The sequence below is a fragment of the Dermacentor andersoni genome, chromosome 8 (assembly GCF_023375885.2).
Source record: "Dermacentor andersoni chromosome 8, qqDerAnde1_hic_scaffold, whole genome shotgun sequence".
Classification (NCBI taxonomy): Eukaryota; Metazoa; Arthropoda; class Arachnida; order Ixodida; family Ixodidae; genus Dermacentor; species Dermacentor andersoni.
This window is the reverse complement of record NC_092821.1, coordinates 152301679-152322418: the sequence shown is the minus strand read 5'-3', so window position 1 is coordinate 152322418 and position 20740 is coordinate 152301679. Positions and strand designations below refer to the sequence as shown.

General features: G+C 42.6%; 1 protein-coding gene across 1 annotated transcript in view; it reads left to right on the top strand.

The window, feature by feature from the left end:
• Positions 1-20740, top strand: part of LOC126525488 (TATA element modulatory factor-like) — a 58045-nt gene that overhangs the window by 24734 nt on the left and 12571 nt on the right. Inside the window, exons 15-21 of the mRNA XM_050173376.3 lie at positions 1128-1278; positions 5707-5761; positions 6185-6286; positions 6967-7159; positions 10867-10933; positions 18165-18257; positions 19152-19238. Of these exons, the coding sequence (XP_050029333.1) occupies positions 1128-1278; positions 5707-5761; positions 6185-6286; positions 6967-7159; positions 10867-10933; positions 18165-18257; positions 19152-19238 (748 nt within the window). The remainder of the gene's footprint in view (positions 1-1127; positions 1279-5706; positions 5762-6184; positions 6287-6966; positions 7160-10866; positions 10934-18164; positions 18258-19151; positions 19239-20740) is intronic.

Sequence of the window (20740 nt, the reverse complement as noted above, 5' to 3'; positions counted from 1 at the left end):
GAAGGGCGTCCAGATCGCCTCATGTCTTCAACGGTCTCCCATCCGTTCTTGAACTCACTGAACCACCGGAAAACCTGGGCTCTTAGCAGTGCATCATCTTTGTGAGCGTCCTTCACCGAGGCAAGCGTCTCGGAAGCAGTTTTGCCCAGGTGAAAGGAAAATTTAATCGTGTACCGCTGCTCCAGCAAACACTTCATTTTTGACGTTTTCTACTGTGACAAAAACTCACAAACAGCTTTTGCGCCATTTCAGATCCTCACTGCATCAGAGCTTGGATGCGACTGCCGCCCATCACATTACTTAGCTTATAACCCCCACCACAAATCCCACCTCTGGGGAGCGAGATACTGGCGACTGCAGCGCCGTGCAGCAGGCAGTCTCATTAGTTTACAGACAAACCCTGTATGTGTGTTCACATGCTCTTTTTGTGTGCTTGCCCGTCTGGCCAGCTGCCTGCTCCTAAAGCTCACTTACTATGTTGGGCCTGCGATTCCACATCCACCGCCATGGCAATGAGTGGTGTTCACACTAACACTCCCCCAGGATCAGACCTTGCACACATGCGTAAATATCCGCGACGTTGAAAGAGCCATCACCATGACTCAATTTGTAGAGCATCGCAAATGTATTGTAGAAGATGAGAGCTTGGCTCCTACCGTCGGCAAGTTTATTTTAACATTCCTACATTTACATGAAAAACAAGTTCTCCTATGCTTTACTTGGTTTTCTACGTCTGTTGCCTTCACATTCTTGTGACTAAGGAATATTAGGCACCTCAGTTCCTCTTCTCCTTGTTCATTGCACCACACTAGTATACCAAAATATTCATTTTCATAGCTTTGCAGTCACATAGCTGTTCTGCTGAAAATTCTGCAATGACAATATTTGAACAGGTCGTTTCTTACGGAGCCACTCCATCATCAAATGGTAATTTTTCTTTCCTGTTTGCACTGGCTAAACTGTGTTTGTATGACCTGTACTGATGTATTAGTTATTACCACTGCATTGCCTATAATTCCCCGTGCTATACTTGAGCAAGTACATGGTGTATCATTCAGTGCAGCCCTTGAGTTCACTCTACAGATGACCATCAGAGAGAAACATTTTCATGGAACTGGAACTTGTAGGGCCATGGACCAGGCACGTTCCGAGGCATTGTCTGAGAAGTCGTCCCTGCTCCAACGTATTGAAGAGCTGCAGCTTGCCCTGGCCATGGCAGACCAGCGCAGCGAACGACGGGAGGAGCATCTGCACGCCAGCATCCGGGAGTTGCAGCAGGTAGTGCTGGCCTAGGCCGTTTACGCAAGTGTGGTCCTTCCTTGTAAGGCCAATAGCTGAATGAGGGACACTTTGTGGAGTTTACGGTCACCTGATGGACAAAATGCAAGTTCGCCACATGACCTGCTTTGAAGATTCAAGACACAAAATGGGCTGTCATTGCAGCCATAGGATTTGAAGTAAAGTCCTGCGAGTCAGAATGACAGTGTTTTTAACCATTAGACAAGCCACCAAGGCAAATCATGCTACAAATGTCAAATGTAAGGCCTTGGTGTGTCTTGTATTGTGACCACACGTGTTTTAAAAAAATGGTAATGACAGATTTTTAAAAAAAGTTATTTTATTTTTAGTTCCAGAATGCCCGCATCACCGTAGTGGCATTACTGCACGGTGGGGTGGGGTTGCATACACAAATCCAACATAGTTTAGATACGTGGCTGTACAAGTTGACTGTGGGAAATCAAAATACAGAATACAATGTCTAATCATGTAAACAATACAGAATAAATATGAAGTACAAATGCAGTAACAAATGGTATAACCAATACAAAGTAAATGAAAGTAAATGTACACATGAAATAGACCGCCATAAGTTCAAATGCTGCAAAACAAAACTATTTTCGGTTACATTTTCTACAGCTTCAGGGAGTTGATTCCATTCCCTAATTGTTCTTATAAAAAAGGAGTTGGAAAAACTAGGGGTTCTAAATGAATATTCTTGCACTTTTCCGTATGTTGACAATGCATTGAAAGATATGTTGGCTCCAAAAGATATCTTGTTTTATTAATCCCCGTTTCATTACAATAAATACTGTGCAAAAATTTTAATGGAAGTTTTTGTCTTCTAGATTGCAGCATTTTCCTTGCAACATGGCCTCTGTTTCTGAGATACTGGAAAAGGATCGTACTTATTGGTGACAAATCGGGCTGCCTGGTTTTGAACCTTTTCTATTTTATGTGTGAGATGCTTCTGAGCTGGGTGCCAGATAACGCATGGATAGACAACTATTGAACATACACATAGTGTGTAAAGCTTCTCCTTCACCTCTCCTGTTGCACACTTAGGATTTCTGCAAATAAGTTTTGGTAGCCTTGGACACCATTTGATCACTGTGCCTGTTACAATTCATAGATCCCATGAAATAAATTCTCAGGTAATTACATTCTAGTACATTATGACTGCAACTCCGCTGATATTGTATGTATGCTGAAATTTAGGGACATTCTTTATTAAACAAACATTATTACACTTCGAGATACAGTTAAACCTCGATATAATGCAGTCGGTAAAATCTGCAGTTTGCTTCATTATATTGAAATTAGACCTTTTATGCACATAACTACAGTCGCTGATGGCTTCATCTTACATGGAAGGGGCCGCAAAGTTTTCTGAGTTATCAAGCCATCGGAAAAAGCAAATTTGCTGGCAATCTGCTGCGGACCCTATCTTTAAAACAATCTTAGATGGGGACAGAGTGCTGATAGCTTCGTGTGGGCTGCGTTTTCACCACTTAGTTCACATTGAAATGGGAGGCAGCACGAAGGTCAGTTCGCTCGATGCTGCTGCCACACTTCCTCACTCCAGCGTTTTGACAGCAAGTTTCCACGGTCATCGAGTGAGATATGTTCATGTTTGCTTGTGCGAGCATGATACCGTGCTTCTTGATTTAGTTAGTAAGCGAATGTTTACAAGTTTCTACAGCCAATAAAACTACTATCCTTACTTTCTATAGCTGCCTACTAATTTGCTATCGCCATCGATACTTCGCCTTTCGGGCGAAACTGAAGAAATGGCGAAAGGCGAAAGAATCTGAATTCTGAGTCTAGTGTAAGCGCTTATGACATTTTATTGTGACCTGAAAGCTATTTACTTTTCTTTTTATTGGTAAATATAATTTCATGAGATAAATGCAGCTCCCAAGGGCATGCCAGTGAGATTGTAATGAACACGAAATTTAACTTGCACTAAAAATGTGTGTAATGTACTGTGCCCAGTGAGCTAACATCATGCATGAAAGCTCACTACACTGGTTAACAGAGCCGACCAACAAATTTGTGTGGAGATGATTATCATTTGCAAAAAAATTTAAGCAATAACTCAAAGTACTTGCTGGAAACCTTTTTAGACACACATGCAAAATATAACTTTTATTTATGACTAACCAATTCTGATATCATCTGTACAAGACAGCGAAACATAGTTTCCATACAGGAAACACCATAGACCATGTGTGGGTAAGAAAATGTACACATATCACTAGTACCTTCTTCCTGAAGCCAAACATGCAATAACAAAATAAATGTTTGCATAAACATTCATTACTGCAAGCATCTAAAATCATATCTTTGCCACAGAGGCATACATGCCAATGCTCGTGCTTGCACATTTTCTGTCTGATGTGGGGGCTATCTTTGATGCCAAGTTCCTAACAAGAATCTGAATTCTGAGTCTAGTGTAAGCGCTAATGACATCTTTCATCACATCATGGCATGCAGGGAAACAGGACACAATCGAAATGCTTCTAGTAATTGCAGCTTGAAGTTCTGCCGACATAAAAATAATGCGAACATGAAAAAAAGCCCACTATCATTATGCAGACAGAAAAAAAAAAAAGTTAGCAACATGTTTTACACGTGCTAAATGTGCAGTGCACTGCTTCACTGTGATGAATTTAACAAAGAGTCTTGCTTGCAAAGATTATAAAAACGTTCGTGCAACTTTGCCTACAACTATTAGGAGAAGTACAGTACTTGCCTCACAAAGAATGTCGTGTTTCAGAGTCTTTTCTTTCAATGTAGTGCAGCAATTGTTGTTGCCACATGAAATCGTGGTTTCTTTAGGGGATTGTAAGCGATGCCAGTCCTTTTTGTGTCCTGTTGCTGCAGTGAAAAGCGAAGCAGCCAGGTATTCTTCTGGCAAACGATGCTCACTTAACTTGCAAAACTTTGGTGCACCGTAGCAGCATGGTCAATACGTTGGCAGGTGAATGGCGGCCGCAGAAAAAGTGAAGAAGTAGCTAAAACAAGTTTTATGACGTCTCCATAATGTGAGGGTCAGCTGGTAGTGCAATTTCATGCGCTGCAGCCAATGAGCGCGCGGGAAGCACCGGTGCGGTGACATTGAGGAAGACAGAGGTGCAGAAGAGGATACTGCGGCAGAGATCTAGAAGTGTTGCTACTTTCTAGGATAAAGGGGCTTTAGGCGTGAAAGGCGCTGAGCGCTGCTGTGAGTGTGCGCACACCCCTTGAAAGCCTATCGGTATGCTTCAAATAATCCGACTTAAAATGCAGGCATTTTAGTTGGGACTGGGCGAAATTTCGAATGAAGTGATAAGGGTAAATTGACTTCGTTATAACAAGGGTTTACTGTATCTTGAGCGCCGCAGCAACCAATACTGTAGTGGACAAAGACAACGTTGTGTGCATTTTGAATAAGAAATTGCTTTGTTGCAATTATATGGACACTCCAGGTGCATTTCTGTTGTCGATGTTGCCGTGATGTTCCATATAAAGTCCAAGGGCAATAACATTGTCGCCGCTTGCCATATGCCGTATGTGCGAGTGAAAGCATGCGAGAGTGAGCCAAAGACGGTGGCTTAATCTTGCGCACGCAAGGGAGGAAGCGCGCCGTTCTTTTGCCCCATACAGGATACCAGGGGGATGGGAGGAAGGGGAGGGGGGACGGTTCTACTCTGCCGGCTGCTGTATATGGCACGACCATGCAAGCGCTATCTTGAAAGCAATCTGCAATGAGTACAGTCTAGGTGCGGCAAGGGCTCATAGTTTCGTGTGCACTGTGTTCTCATTGCTTAATTCGCATTGAAGCAAGAGGCAGCAGGAAGGTCGATTCACTCGCTGCCACTGCCATGACAGCATTTTGACAGCGAGTGCCTGCACTCATCGAGTGAGATGTGTTTATGTTCGCCTGTGTACACGCGACACCACGCTTGTTAACTTAATTAGTTAGCGAATGCCGACACATTCGTATGGCCGATAAAGCTACTATCCTTACTTCGTATAGCTGTCTACTAATTTGCTATTGCAATCGATGCTTTATCTTTCAGGCTAAACTGCCACTTCTTGAATAGATGGGGACACTTATCTGCTCTGTAAGCCTTCTGCATTGGAGCTTGGGGATCATTTCAAAGTAATATAATGTGCTCATGCAGCAGTCATTTTCAGCATTGCTCTTACATGACGGTTCTTCACTGTTCTGGAATTCAGTTGGCAAAGTGGTGTATTCGTGCTACCATCCTCCTCATCGTCGTTGCATACAATTAGGTGGCATTTCGGGGCATTCAAGGGAGTAGCTGCTTTTATGGTAAAAGAGTTGAGAGGTGGACAAATTGCTGAATTCTCCTGGTCTTTCTTCTTGTTTTCTTTTGTTTTTTTTCTCGAGAAATTCTAATTTTATGCTCTTTGCTCTAGCAACTCCAAGAAGCCGAGGCACGAAACCAGGAGATAACGCAAAACCTCTCGTCTGGTAAGATTATGCAGTTGTATTTTTGTTCACTTTTTTCTTCTTGTTGTACAACTATCATAAGTGGTGTGCAACAGGTAAGGATAACTTACGAAGACCACAGCACCGTGAACAGTCTTGTGTTCACACAGTCTTCCTGTGTTCGTCCTTAGATGTTTTCATCTGTTTGCATGTATCTTGCTATAGATCACTTCCATCTTGCCCGCTTCACTGTCCTACAATGTCACGAAAGTTTCACTGTGATCATGCATGCTTGAGAAGGTTAACTGTTACTTGTAAAATCATTTCCTTGTGATGGTGTAAAGAATATATTCACTTCTATTGTCAACTCATGGATGTCCTGCAAATTTTTCTTAAGCACATTTTGGCCTTCCTTTGACATTATCATTCCGTGCATTGTAAGTAGTGATGCTTCCTTTGCCACAGCCACAAGGCCCCTCCTTCGTCAGATTGAGAATCTCCAGTCAACATTCAGCGTGCAATCTGCTTCCTGGGAGAGGGTGGAACGGAGCCTCACTGATAGGCTGAGTGAGTTTTATCTTTCTTTCTTTTTTATGTTCTCTGCCGTTCAGAATGAACAGCAGAGAAGATGGGGTGAAGTAAAGGAAATATGAGTCACACATCTCCGAGTAAGAACCCGTTAGTCAGCACTATGACTAACTGCTTTTATTAATCAACACAGTGTGTGTCATTCACTTCATCCCATCTTCAGCACTGTTCACTCGAACACCAGTATGCGCCACCTTGACACACTCCTGCTTTTGTTTCCACTTGCCATTTTCTGACAATACTTAGTGTCATGTCACACCACATCTGCAATTATCACACGAGGTGTTTCCATGTGCTGTCCGTATCACTTGCCCTGTCGTCTGCACTATTTGCCATGTTAAATGTAAACAAACTATCCCAGCTTAGAACCCTCGTGCAAGCAAAAAAAAGTGCTAAAGTGCCACCAACAACTACTGCGAGCTGCCCATAACCAGCACGCAAAGGCTATAAAATAGTGTCGTCTGTATTGCTTTTAAGGGGTCGCTAACTTCTTGGTGTGCTTCCTGAAATTTGAAATTTTGCCAAGAGACGGGTGGTGGGCAATGTGTTGGGATATTATGGTAACTAGTAGGGGAAAAAAAAAAAAGTCCATGGTCTTCTTTTTGCATTGCCCAGTGTATAGCTTACACGCATGTTAAAGCACTTTTGTTTCAATACAGACGAGTCCCAGACGCACGCTACACTGCTAGCTGAGCGAGAGCGTGCCCTGAGTGACAAGTGCACCGACCTACAACAGCGGCTCATGACACTTGAGGCACAAAATGTGGCGCTGCGACGGGAGAAACAGGAGCTGGCTTCTGAATGCGACACGCTCAGGGAACAGCAGAGCAGCTTGGAGGAGTATGAGCGCAGGTAGGAATTTGGGTAGAATTTAATTCCTTTCTGAAACCTTGTTTTTTTCTTGAGTTCGCATTTGGCACTTTCAAGGCTTCGTTTTTCACACCAGTGTTAACTTCCTTATGTGGAAGTTTTGCCTCGAAGCCAATGCCACTTTTTCTTTTCAGGTTGTTGTGAAGTCCAGAAATACTCATCAGAGAACTCATGAACTGATGAACATCACATTTGTTTTACGATCAAGGGTTCACTAAATGTTTGTTGGATGAAGGCGTTCTTGTTTGAGCAGAAGACTATGGAGTCTTTTACCAAGGCAAAGCTTTGGCGGTACAGTTAAACCGTACCGGCTTAAACAGTAGATTCGTTTTAAAAGTAGTAAAGTCTGATCCCTGACTCAGTGCCCATTGAACATAATGCGTTTTGTATCCGCATAAACCTTACCAGCTTATTGCGTATGTATCGGTTAACACGTAGTGTTTCCACTTTTTGTCGCTAAATCACAGATGTACTTCGGCCAGGCAGAAGAACGCGCCTCCGAGATCGGAACGGTCTCCAAGCGCAAATGCAGAGGGCGCTTGGAAGGGTGAAGCCACACCCGGCAGAAATACAGAAAGAGAAACAACATGTTCTTTGGAAAGGAAAAAAGAAACCGAAATGCTGGTGGAACAGGGAGATATGAGAAGCAATCGCCGAACGACAGAAAGCATCCCGAGAGCACAGGCAGGCAAAAGAAGCGCAATTGCTGCAGGATGAAGTAGCCAGTAAATGGGAAATATACCGGGAGAAAAAAAATCTATGGTTCAAATGCTGGGGCAAGCAAAAATAAAAGGTGAAAGTGAACACTAGTTGTTAGAAATGCATGTGAAAAAGAAGGTTGCACTTGGAATATTTTGGAACCACATAAAATTATTAGGCAAGAAGTCAACAACAATACAACAACATATCCAAGATGAAGATGGAAACAAACTGTTTCCAAAATAACTTATTTGGACAAATACCTTATTTTACAAATACCTTATAAAACAAATTACTTATTTGTTCTTAGCATATTGAAATATCAAAAGTAGAAAGCAGACAGTTATATGTGGCCTTTTTTGACATTACAGGAGCGTATGACAACGTAGACTGTAACATTTTGTGGGATAATATGGAAATTGAAGGTTCAGGTGACGATTGTCTACAGCTTCTGAGAGAGATTTACTTAGAAAATACCATTCGCATTGAATGGGAAGAGATGAGGAGCAAGGAGAAAGTTGATATCAACAAGGGACTGAGGCAGGCGTGCCCTTTATCCCCACTGCTGTTTATGATGTACATGGTGTGAGGATGGAGAGGGCGCTAGAAGGAAGTAATATTGGGTTTAATCTCTCATACAAACAGGCGGGCACAGTAATAGAGCAGAAACTCCCAGGTTTATTTTATGCGGACGACATTGTGTTGCTAGCTTGTGTTGCATTGTGTTACATTGTGTTGTAAGCAAAGTGATTTGCAACGTCTGGTTAATATCTGTGGACAGGAAGGCGAGAATTTAGGTTTTAAATTTGGCGTTATAGAATCAGTTATCATATTCAATGAAAGCAGTGAACAGACAGTGGCAATACAGGGCCAGGAAATACCTCGGGTAAGAGCATATAAATACTTTGGTATATGGATAAACGAAGGCAATAGATATATGGAAACACAGGAAAAAACAATAACCGTAAAGGGGAAGAGAAATGCAGTCTTAATGAAACACAGAGTGCTGTGGGGATAGAAACAGGTACGAGGTGCTCCGGGGTATGTGGAAAGGTGTAGTGGTTCCAGAACTTACATTCGGAAACGCGGTTGTTTGCTTGGAATCAGGGGTACAATCAGGACTCAATGGCAACCAAAGGTCAGTGGGATGCCTCGCATTGAGTGCTCACAGGAAGACTATAAATGAAGCTGTGCAGGGTGATATGGGCTGGACAAGTTTTGAAGTGAGGGAAGCTCACAGTAAAATTTATTATGAAGAACAACTGAGGAATATGTAAGAAAGTAAATGGGCTGAGAGAGTGTTAAGGTAATTGTACAGGAAAAACATTGATCCATAGTGGAAGAAAAGAACTAGGAAGCTTACCAGCAAGTATGTGGCCTGTAGGGTGGGCAACACAGCAACAAAGAACGTCAAGAACGTCAGAGAGGCTGAAATAATCTCATAAGTAGCGGCAGTGGAATAGAAACCTGCCATGAGTAAGTACTTAAGAGGAAGAAACGAAATCAGGAAAGAAACAATTTATGATAGCTCAAAGGGAAGCTCACTACTTTTCAAAGCAAGACCAGGATGCCTTAGAATGTGCACTTATAAAATGAGATATAAGAAAGAAGAAGAAACATGTGCTTGCTGCGGTAAAGCTAGGGAAATGATGGAGCATGGTTTAATAGAATGTGAAGATATCTGCCCAGCGGTCAATTTAAGCACCACTGGCCTCCTTGAAGCCTTTGAGTTCAGCGAGAGCAGGGGGAAGTAAACATGTCCACAATAGAGATTAGTAACAGGCAATTGGTGGAAGATTGGTGGAAGAAAAGTGGGGAAATGACAAAAAACGGAGTCGTACAATAACGAAGTTCACAATAGGGGTCAGAAAATTTGGTTACGGGAATTCATCATGTTTTTTTCCCCTTTTGTTCTTTTTTCTTTTTTAACCTAGGTAGGACATTAGGCAGTATAATAGCAAGAGCTTGGTGGCGCAGCCCACCACCCCGTTCCAAAGGGGATGCTCATAACATCCCTCCGTTGATCCAACAACATCAACATCATTTTGGCACCGTCAAAGTGTTGTGGCCCGTGTTGTGGCATAAAAGCATAGAAGAAAAATTGGACATTGTTCGTGCTGTCGAACGTGGCATGAAGAAGTCTGTGCTGGCATGCGAGAGGGATCTGCCATTGACTATGGTGTGTGGAATTTGGAATGCGAAGGAGAAGTTGGTTGGTAATGCTGCTGCAACTGCGAAAATATGTCGGCTATGTTGGCTACGAGGCTCGACTTTTCGAGGTTGGACTTTTCGCCATTGTTGCCTCTGTTATTGCCGAAATATCACCTAACGACAGGGATGAGGACGATACGGAAAGCGACAGCACGGGCGATTCAGGCCCGACAGTGGCAGAGGCTGCGCATTACATCGGCCTGATGCAGGTGTTTGCTGCGAAGAGAAGGCTGGCGGAAAAGCTGGCTCGTAGGTTGAGTGAGTTTGAGGCCGCCATCGTTGCTGCTAGCTCGCCGTGGCACCAAACGAAAATAACATGCTTTTGTCGTTCAAAGTGAATAAATAAATAGTGCATGTTTTCTGCTCTTTCATCGCACTCTCTCGTTCTGTTTTTGAGAGGTAAGTGGGCAATCGCATGCTATTTTGGTTAAGCTGTACCACCGTTTAGTACATACTTTTTCTGAGCTCCAGCCAACTACGTTAACGAGGGTTCAGTGTAAATTGATATGTCGGAACTCTAGTGCAATAGAGTCGGGCATCTGTTAATAGTGTATTAAGCATTGTTCGAGTTGACTCATTGTCAAGTTGTGTCATCAGGTTTTCTTGACCAATAGTTATAGTAATAGCAGTAGCATCAACTCATTTGATGATTGTTGATGAGTGTGCTTTGTCAAGCACAACTTATGCTTGAGTCCTCATGGTTGCCTGATTTTAGTGGTGGTGCTTGGGAGTTTGTGTGGATGTTCAGTTCTGGCAACATCAATTTTTGTTTCTTTCAGGGAAAGCAACCTCAGGGCGACAAAAGCAAGACTCGAGCAGTCTCTGAAGACCCTCAGGACTGAAAAGGTGAGCCATGCAGACACTCACATTTACAAGTGTACATAAGCTTCGTGTTTGTCAGCAAAGGGTGTGCTGTGACGCATGGTACAGTTTTGGAAGTTTTGAAGTGGAAGTTCTTAAACATTCTTAGATTTTTGGACGCGTTAAAGAGCATCATGGTATCAAAATTAATCCAGGGTCCGCCATCACTGTGTGCCTCATTATCCGATTGTGGTTTTGGCACGTACAGCCCCATAATTCAACTAAAGTTTAATTCTTCTGCCACGAGGCAATGTGCCATGTGAGATAATGACAATGCTCAACCCTCAAAGAGGTTATGAAATATGGCTCATAACAATGCCTCAAGTAAACACCTCTTCCTGCGTGTTCTGTGTACTGCGCAGACAGACAGCAGTGGTGCACGCAAGATAATGTTTAACATCAACTCATTACTCTGGCGTTATAGACAGAATGTTGAAGAAATTAAGCTTTTGCCTTCATCATCACCACTTATTATCATCAATCAAAGCAACCAGCACAGAAAGCTTCGCTTACATTGATTCCCACAGTGCATGGGATCTGCACATTTTTTGTCATCTTGCTTTGATTAAATTGCATTCACTTGCCTTCTAAATGTGGAAAGTGTGGTAGTTGGGAGGATCCAGAAGTACATGACTGGTCAAGGACAGATTTTTTTCATTTATTTCATTTTCATTTATTGATATTGTCAGCCCAACTTTGGGCTATTACAGGAGTGGTAGGTCACAATACAAGCAAAAGTATGTTTACACGATAAAGAAAAATAAAGTACATTTTGGGGAATGCACTGATAGTAGCACCATGGCAAATACAGCATGTAATACGATACCCAGGTGTACAGTATAACCATTAGGCCAAGTTATGGTATGCATACACATGTGCTTTTGACATTTTCAAGAAAATCGCGTAAAGATGGTCCTTACTATTGAGTCTGATAATAGATTCCATTGTTTTATTGCTCTCGGAAAGAAGCTGTATTTAAAACAATCATTGCGAGTAATTGGAGGAGGGATATACATACTGTGGCGATGACGAAAATAGTTACTAGGAGAGAAGTGAAAATAGTCATCTTTATCAATTTTAACATGGCCATGAATAATAAGAAAAAGAAACTTCAAACGGTCATACTCAGTTCTAGACTCTAGAGAAGGAAGTTCAGCAAGTTCACATAACTGGGTTGGTGAGTGGGAACGACGATATTTGTTAAAAATAAACCGTGCAGCAACCCACTGAATTTTATCCAGCTTAGACTGATTAGATGAAGTGTATGGGTCCCACACAATTTTTGCATACTCCATAACCGGTCGAATCAAAGTTTTATATGCCAGGCATTTTACTTCAGGGGTAGGATTATACAGATTTCTTCTAAGCGACCACAAGGCTTTCTGGGCCTTGGTAAATACGTAATCAACGTGTTCATTCCAACGCAAATCCGAGGTAAGCTTTAAACCCAAGTATTTAAATGTTGACACTCTCTTTAACGCGACACCTTCAATGGAATAATTGTAATCAATAATACTTTGTTTTCTAGAGATAGACATGTAAACCGTTTCGTCAGACTTTAGAACCATTTGCCAGCTGTCACACCAGTTTTTTACCTTTTGCAAATTTGAATTTAAATCCGTCTGATCGGCAAGTGATTCGATACGGTTATATAATACACAATCATCTGCGAAGAGTCTGATGGGAACAGTAATGTCATGCGGCATGTCATTGATAAATAATAAAAATAACAGGGGGCCTAATACACTTCCTTGGGGTACTCCAGACTCCACAGGCGAAAAGGAAGACCGGTATCCCTCACATGCGACAAATTGGTCTCTATGGCTTAGGTAGGACGAAAACCATTCAGATAAGCGAGGGTTTTTGAATATAGTTTTAATTTTTAATAGCAACTTTGGGTGTGACACCTTATCAAAATCCTTGGCCAGATCTAAGAATATTATGTCTGTTTGGCCTCGGTTATTTATTGTATATGCGAGATCGTGAACAGTCTCTATTAGTTGAGTCACTGTAGAGAGTCCCTGACGGAACCCGTGTTGGCATTTGTTTAGGATATAGTAGTTGTCAAGGTAGACCAATAATTGTTTAGATATGATATGTTCAAGTAGATTTGAACAAGTGCTAGTAAGGGAGATTGGCCTATAATTTTTAACGTCTGATTTGCTGCCACTTTTATGAATTGGGATAACTTTAACACGCTTCCATGCCCTGGGAAAGGAACACTGGTTAATAGATGCCTGAAAAATTACAGTTAGAAATTTAGAAACCCACTCTGCATACCTTTGTAAAAATTCATTAGGAATTCCGTCAGGCCCCGTACTTTTTTTAGTGTTCATGTGTAGTAAGAGGTTAAATACACCCTGTTCATAAATTTTTACAAAGGCGGCCTTTCAGATTCATCTGTAAAATCAGGCAGGAAGCCGTTATCGCGTGTGAAAACTGATGAGAAGAAAGAGTTGAAATCCTGTGCCTTCTTTAGAGCGCTATCTCCAGTTTCATGCGAACGAGAAGCAGCTGGGGGGTTAATATTGTGGGGATGCGCGACCCTCACGCGTCCCCTGATATGTTGGCTTTCCCGCACGGCTCGCGTGGCCCGGCGCCCGCGGCGGTCAGAGTGGTTGAAAACGCAGCGCGAGAGATGGCGCGAATGTTGCGCTGCTACCGGCGGGGTTACTTGGGTGCGGGAGCGGAAGGCGCTTCCTTTTTGGTTCGAGACAGCAAGCGGGACGGACGTGCCGCGCGTGCGCCGACCCACGCTTCTGCGAGACCGTCTCGCGTGGCCGCCTTCGAACGCGCCACCGTTGGCGTGACCGTACACGCGAACGACCAGGCGTTGGGATCCAGCATGTGGCGAACATATTCGCTCGCTACGCGGTCGCGGTGAGTAGGACTTCTAGATTTGTCGCGCGCCCATCGGCATGTTTTGTGGATAGCAACTCGGCTAGCAGGCTATGAAAGGTGCAGTAAATGCCCTTGTGATTGTTTGCACTACTGTGTTGTCGTTCCTTTGTCCCAAGAGTACGGAGGAGAACCCAATATCTCCCACAATATATCGCCAAAATTTTCCGGGGGCGTTTTTCAGAAAAGATTGTAATGTGACATTATAGAATCTATTTTTAGATTCTTTGATTAGCCCTTTTGATTCGCGACTCCTACTAGAAATGCAGCTTTTGTCAATTGGCTGGCAATTCTTTGAAGACGACTTTCGTTTCCGTGTTAGCTTTCTTTTTGCATGAATTATCTCTCTGGTTATCCAGGGATTTTTTCGCTTAGTTGTTTTTAAACATTTTGGGACAAAGCTTTCCACACAGTGCTCGACCATGTTTGAAAAGAAATTCCATAGCTCGTCCACGCTTGTGCCAGAGTGGACAAGACCTAGGAACTTATATAACGAGACTTCGAGGTAATCTAAAATAGATACATCATCGGCTAATGTAAAATTCAAGAACGGTATTTTTGATGCACGGAAGAGTTTGCGCACAGACAAATTTAAAAACGTCACTAGCATTTTATGGTCCGAAATACCGTCCTCGATGTCACAGCTCATAACAAAAAAACATAGGCAATTTGAAACGAAAACAAGATCTAAAATCGTTGAAGTTTCCGCGCCCACTCTTGTGAAGCCAGACACAATTTGAGTCAGGTTATAATTAAATTCAATATTTAATTACTTATCAGAACTCTGTACTTCGGTTCCTCCTGAAGAATTCGACGCCCAATCAAATCCAGCCAAATTAAAATCGCCCTCAAGGCATATGTTGTCATCTGGATGCATGTGCAAATTCATAAAGGCTTCCAAGTTTTCTAGTACTTCTACAAGGGAGTTGGGAGGCTGGTACACACCACTGATTAGCAAATTACGGTCATTCAAGGTAGTTTTAATCCAGACTGTTTCGAGATTGCTGGGATCATTAAGTACCGTAAAAGGAATGTCGCTTTTAAGAAGTATAGCTACCCCACCCCCTCAAGTGCGCCGATTCTTTCTTATTATGGAATATCCGAGCGGCATTACCTCAACATCACTCACATCCGGGTTCAGCCATGTTTCTATTATTACCATTGCATCTGGATCGTGCTCTATTACAATGCTTTCTAGGCTATCTTGTTTGTTAAGTACGCTCCTTGCATTCAGGTTAATAATCTTAAAGCATGCAGATTGATTTTGGTCAAGTCAGTCGGCACCCGAAGCCGAACGAAGCGCGGCCGCAGCAGCCTGGTGCGCGTATCGGCGGCTGTTAACCTCATCCCAGGTGTAGAGCACATTGTTAACCTTTATCTTGTCAAAAGCCCATGTCACCTTGGCTCCGGTTTTCCTCTCCTCAGTTGTCGACTTCCACAAGTTTTTCCGAGCAGTAGCAACTCCTTTAGAAAAATCTTCTTGCACGCTGAACGGGGTTCCCTTTAATTTTGAGCAGTTTTTAAATATTTTAGATTTTTCTCTGAAGTCCCCTACTCGGAGTATCACTGGTCGACATGTTCCTGGGACCTTCTTGCCTATCCGATGAATTCTTTCGATAGAGTTAAGTTTTTGTTTTAAAATGTTTCCAAGCACATCGTCATTAACCTTTCGCAGCAGTATTTCCTCAGTTTCAAGTCTGGCCTCTTCTATTCCTCTAACAATAATGTTATTGTGCTTTGAACGATTTTCGAGATCGTCGATTCGTTCTGACATTTGAAGGAATTGATCATCAAGATTTCTCACACAACCTTCAACACTAACAAGTCGGGTGTTGGTGTCTTCAACGCACTGTAGTTCAGATTCTATTGTTTCCAGTCGTTTCTGGACAACCGAAATGGCTGTCTCTGAGGTTAACTGCTTCACCTGAATTTCAGAAATTTTAGCAAGGATTTCTTTCTGCGTGTTTAGCATTTCTTTCACCATATCCTCAACAGGCCCAGGATTCTCTTCAAAATCTCCTGATAGTTTTAGAAGTACGCATGCTACTGAGAAACATTCACTCGTACAATTTACAAGCGTGTGTGGACACGGCAACACCACTATGCAAGGATAATTACTACGAAAGCCGTATTTTCGGTCGCAAACCTGCACAAAAAGCGGAGTGTCAGGCGACATAGCCACGGCGGTGTTGCCGTGTCCACTGAAGAGCGACGAGCCAGAAATGTCCTTTATAGCTGCCAGCCAGACTGTCACGTGATCTCCAGTTGACGTCAATGTGCTCGAACTAGCTGCGCCGTACGATGTATCCACGTGCGGTGGATACGCAGTCTTGATCCATGTTGAATGATCGCAAAGATCTGCAGAAACTACCACCGTAGGCATGTTGTACGCAGGTCCGCGACGATGATAAGCGTTGCTCCCACAGGCCGCAGCAAAAGAAAGGATCCCAAAAAGCACCTGCACAAGAAGCGGAGTGTCAGGCGACATAGCCACGGCGGTGTTGCCGTGTCCACTCTCATTTTAGTAGCCTTCGTATGAGAAACACATTGCACAAGGAGCAAGTGAAGTAAACTGATGTCTCTGTCTCCGTATTTTGTTAACATGTTGTTAACACAGTGGCAGCACTTCCTAAGCTTACGCCTCGCAACCTATTGGTCGGTCACGCATCACATCTCTTGAGTTCATCATGACTCACTGGTGAGTCTAGCAGTATTGCATCTTTCTCAAGCTGTAGAGATGGCACCACAGCATTTGCAACCAGAAGCAACAAGGATTTTTCACAATTGCTCAAGGAATAGCTAACATGACATGGCCGGTGAGCTACACCACAGTGAACATGATAAAGGGACACTAAAGGCAAATATTAAGTCGACATGGACTGTTTAAATACCATTCCAGAAACCTCGCAACACTTCTTTCGTGCCAAGAAACGGCTTAGTTTACTACGAGAAAATTGCATCTGAAGGGCCCGAATGCCTTTTTCGAAGTTGAAATATCCTGCCACCAAACCGGGGGATCGGTGACGTTGCATACGCCATCACCACCGTTTGCTGCCGTCAATGAGTAGCGCCCGACAGACGGTGGTACGGAGCCAAGACATAGCAGTGGACTCGCCGCTGCAGCTGCTTTTTGGTCAAGTGGCGTAGACTATTCGGGCATTCCGCGACATCACACTGAAGTTGAATTCTCTACTATTTGCAGTTTGTGCGAGCTTCGAGAGTCAGCAAAACCAGCAGAGCACTGTGCGATATCTACTGAAACACAAAAGCGTGGGCGGCGCGAAGTCGAGCGAAAACGAAACCTTTCGACCACCCACGTCATTGTCAGGGTTATTTCAATGAGTTCTTTTTTCTAAAAGTGAAATACAACCGGACAAGTAGCATTTTATTTCATCTTCTAATATAGTACAAGGATGTTTTATGCAACGAGTGGTTGAGTACCAGCAACAGAATTTAACTGAGGAGTGCTTTCGTAATCGGGCAAGTAGTTCAATGTCCCAGGGGAGCCTCTAATCATGTCCTTCGTTTACCTCAATTTCTCGATAATTAAGGCTCCGTTCGCGATGATATTGATGCCTCAGAGATTCTCGAGCACTAATCTATCACTTTAGCTTGACTTAATATGTGCCTTTAGTGTCCCTTTAAGCACACTGTGTTGCGGCTAGCACTGCCACTCCTGGCCACTTTGAGGTTGTAGCGATAAATGTCCATGCATGACGTCACATAACGTCACCCACCAGTACTTTATCACGCATGTTGCTTTGGTGTGCAAGTGCAACGGTTTGTTTTTGTTTTCCCTTGACCCCAGCCGCAGTTTTTGTGTTGAAAACCTTGTGCAGCAGAGCAAAGTCAACCTTTGCAATGTATTTAAGCTCGTGAACAAGATGTTCCACTACCCTGAGAGCAAGGGATGATGACCACAGTATGCCATAACTGTGGTCCCTGGGATTAGCAGAGTGCAGACTACTTGTACATTACCATCACAGAGACCATGCAGAACTGTTAGACTTGCAGTACATTCACAGAATGTTGCAAGTTGAAAGCCATTTGGTAGAGGCAAATGTCTGTGCATTGATTACTATTGCGATGTACTACCATGAGCCCATCAATCCAGAGCTCACAGCTGCCCCTACACTTGTTTTCCATTGTTTTCATTGTACGTGCTGCATGCTTGCATTGCATGAGGAAGACAGGAATTCCTTTGTGCAATTTGGACATCACATATATATGTATGAATTGTGCTAATTCTCCACCAATAAAATTCTTGTTAATTCCTTGATAGTGTGTCTACACTGCTCTCTCCTGCTTTTTCAACCAGGATGCCTTGTCTGCACAGCTGAGTGCCCTGCAAGAGGAACTCTCCAGCGAGCACAACAAGAACGCCTTGCTTCAGGAACAGCTCCGAGCAGAGGTGAAGCCTTGTGGCGGCTCACTTTTCTTTGGAATTTTACGCACGATTCTTAACTCCCTCTGGTGCTCCACGGGTGCTGTGTGGTGCTGTTTTGTGAGCTCTCTGTGATCTTATTACTGCACTCATGTGTAGTGCATTGATCTCAGCAGAAAAGTTGTCACATGTTGTTCAGTAAATGCTTTCACTTTGTATTGTGCCCATCAAGTTCTTTAAGGTCATGAAGCCTGAGCTAAGTGAGACATTAGAACCTAGAATTTTCACTGATAAACAAGCAGTTATGCATCTTTTCTTTTTAAATTCAGTATTTTATAAGGTGTGGCATAGCACCAGAAGAAAAGAAGCTCTCCAACATTGATACTGTGGCTTTGAGGAGAATAAATTTTTGTGGCATGAAGGAAAGGAATGTTTAGCACAGGATTTGCATAGCTGTTGTTATAATTTTGCATGCTTGTTGCTGTGGTTAATTTGTCAAAACTTGTGCAACACTTGTTGCCTTTCTGCCGCTTTCACCTAATTTACATGACAGCTTGCACATGGCTCTCATAGTTCAAATAAATAATAATAGAAAATGAAACATGAAAGGCTTAAAAGGGCTTAAAATGTTACATTGACTCCACCTGTCTGACATTAAACTACCAGTAACCTTTATTTGATTATATGCAAGAAAATCGTTAAGTACTTATATGAATGAAAACTTACCTGCCTCTTTTCATTTATTTCTTGCTGTATTAGCAAAGGAAATAAAAACTGTAGTGCAAAACCCCAATAAGTAAATACTGAGGCATAAAAGTTCTCACTATTCAAAATTGATACATTTTTATGAGGGCAATGCAGTGGCGTTTCTTGAAGCTTACAGCCATTCACAATGTCCTGTTCCTTGTTTTTTGTGTGCAGCGAGAGAAGAGGCTTGAAAATTCTAACACTCCATCACCTACAGCGTCACACTACAGTTCTGTCAGTGATACCTTCAACTGCAATCCAGTGAGTTGGAATCTTGCCCTCGCACTCGGCCTGTTTAAACGCTACTGGTACGAGGTTCGTTTTGCACTTAGACTTGCTTACTTGACCCAATTTGCAAGTAAAACACTGTTTATGTCACTGATAAATAAATAATTGTACATGTGACTGGTTCTGGCCTTGCTCTGTCTCGGATTGCAATGATGCAGAGCCAACTCGAGATTGAAGCCAATGGAAGCCTGCCCAAGTGACACGTTTGGTGATTTGTCAGAGAAATCCGATGCTGGAAGCAGAAGCATGTCAATGCTGCTTATGTCACAAACAAACTTGGCAAATGCACAAAGCTCTCACCAAACAGTTGACACTGCGAGATGCCATACCAACAAATGAAGGTGCAGCGGCCATCTGACAAGAAATTTGTTAAAGCACAGTGGTGCACCTAACATGAAGGTGGGAGCTTCTCTGAGCATGCGGAACTGGAGCATGGCACACTGAAGATACTGCTACAATCAGAATGTGAAATGCACCCTGAGGGCACTCTGGAGCACTTGAAAGCAACTAGTCGAATGTAGCATAACTTTCAAACTATATGACTTGAAAATTACTAATTAGGCTTGTTAGCCTAAAAAGGCACAAAAGAGACAAATTATTTCACCTGTGTTTGTAAATGACCCTTCCACAATAACAAAAACACCTCTGCTACCGCGAGAAGAGGCATGGTTGGCTAGAAAAAACGCACGAAAGAAATAAGGGTGGCAGCAATGCCTTGAACTTCCTGTACCAGCTTGCTGTGACATCATAGATTTTGATGGCGTCTACTATGGCCTAGCTAGTTCATTCTCTAGCGGTAAAAATGGACTAAATTGTGTTCTAAAGGAACCAAACTTTCAATATTCAATTCAATTCAAGGCATTATTTACAGACATAGAACATAGAGAAATACCAAACTGGTTGGACCCATAGTCACAGGATAGTTGCGGGTTCAATTAAAAATAAATAACAATTACAAGTACAAAGCAAGATACATCACATGCATACACATATTTGTCGTACACCATTAAATTGCACGAGCATACAAAAGGAAATGCGGAATAGGGAAAAGCGTATTATAGTATTAAACACGTCTGAGCAAACATATAAAACACTAGCTAAGAGGATTGTAGGCAAGTTCTTGCACTATTATGAAGGTTCAAAATATACATTATTAATCTCGACAAAATCGAAACACTAGTTAAATATGGCTAGGTTCGTGAACTTTTACTGAGCCAGCGTTACCCAAATACCAAAAAAAAAATATACTTGAAATTGATGAGCTTACACTGATGTACTGACGCTGGCATTCTGGCATGAAGTTTTTAACAATAGCTTCTTGACCTAAATTTTCTCCTCTAATAGTCAATGTATTGTTGCAAAAACAATGTAAATGGAGTTTTCACAGAATACTGTTGCATTCTAAACAGATTTAGTTTTTCCCTTCAACCTCCCTTTGATCTTTCAAGACTAATGGTGTACTATAAACCGCGCAG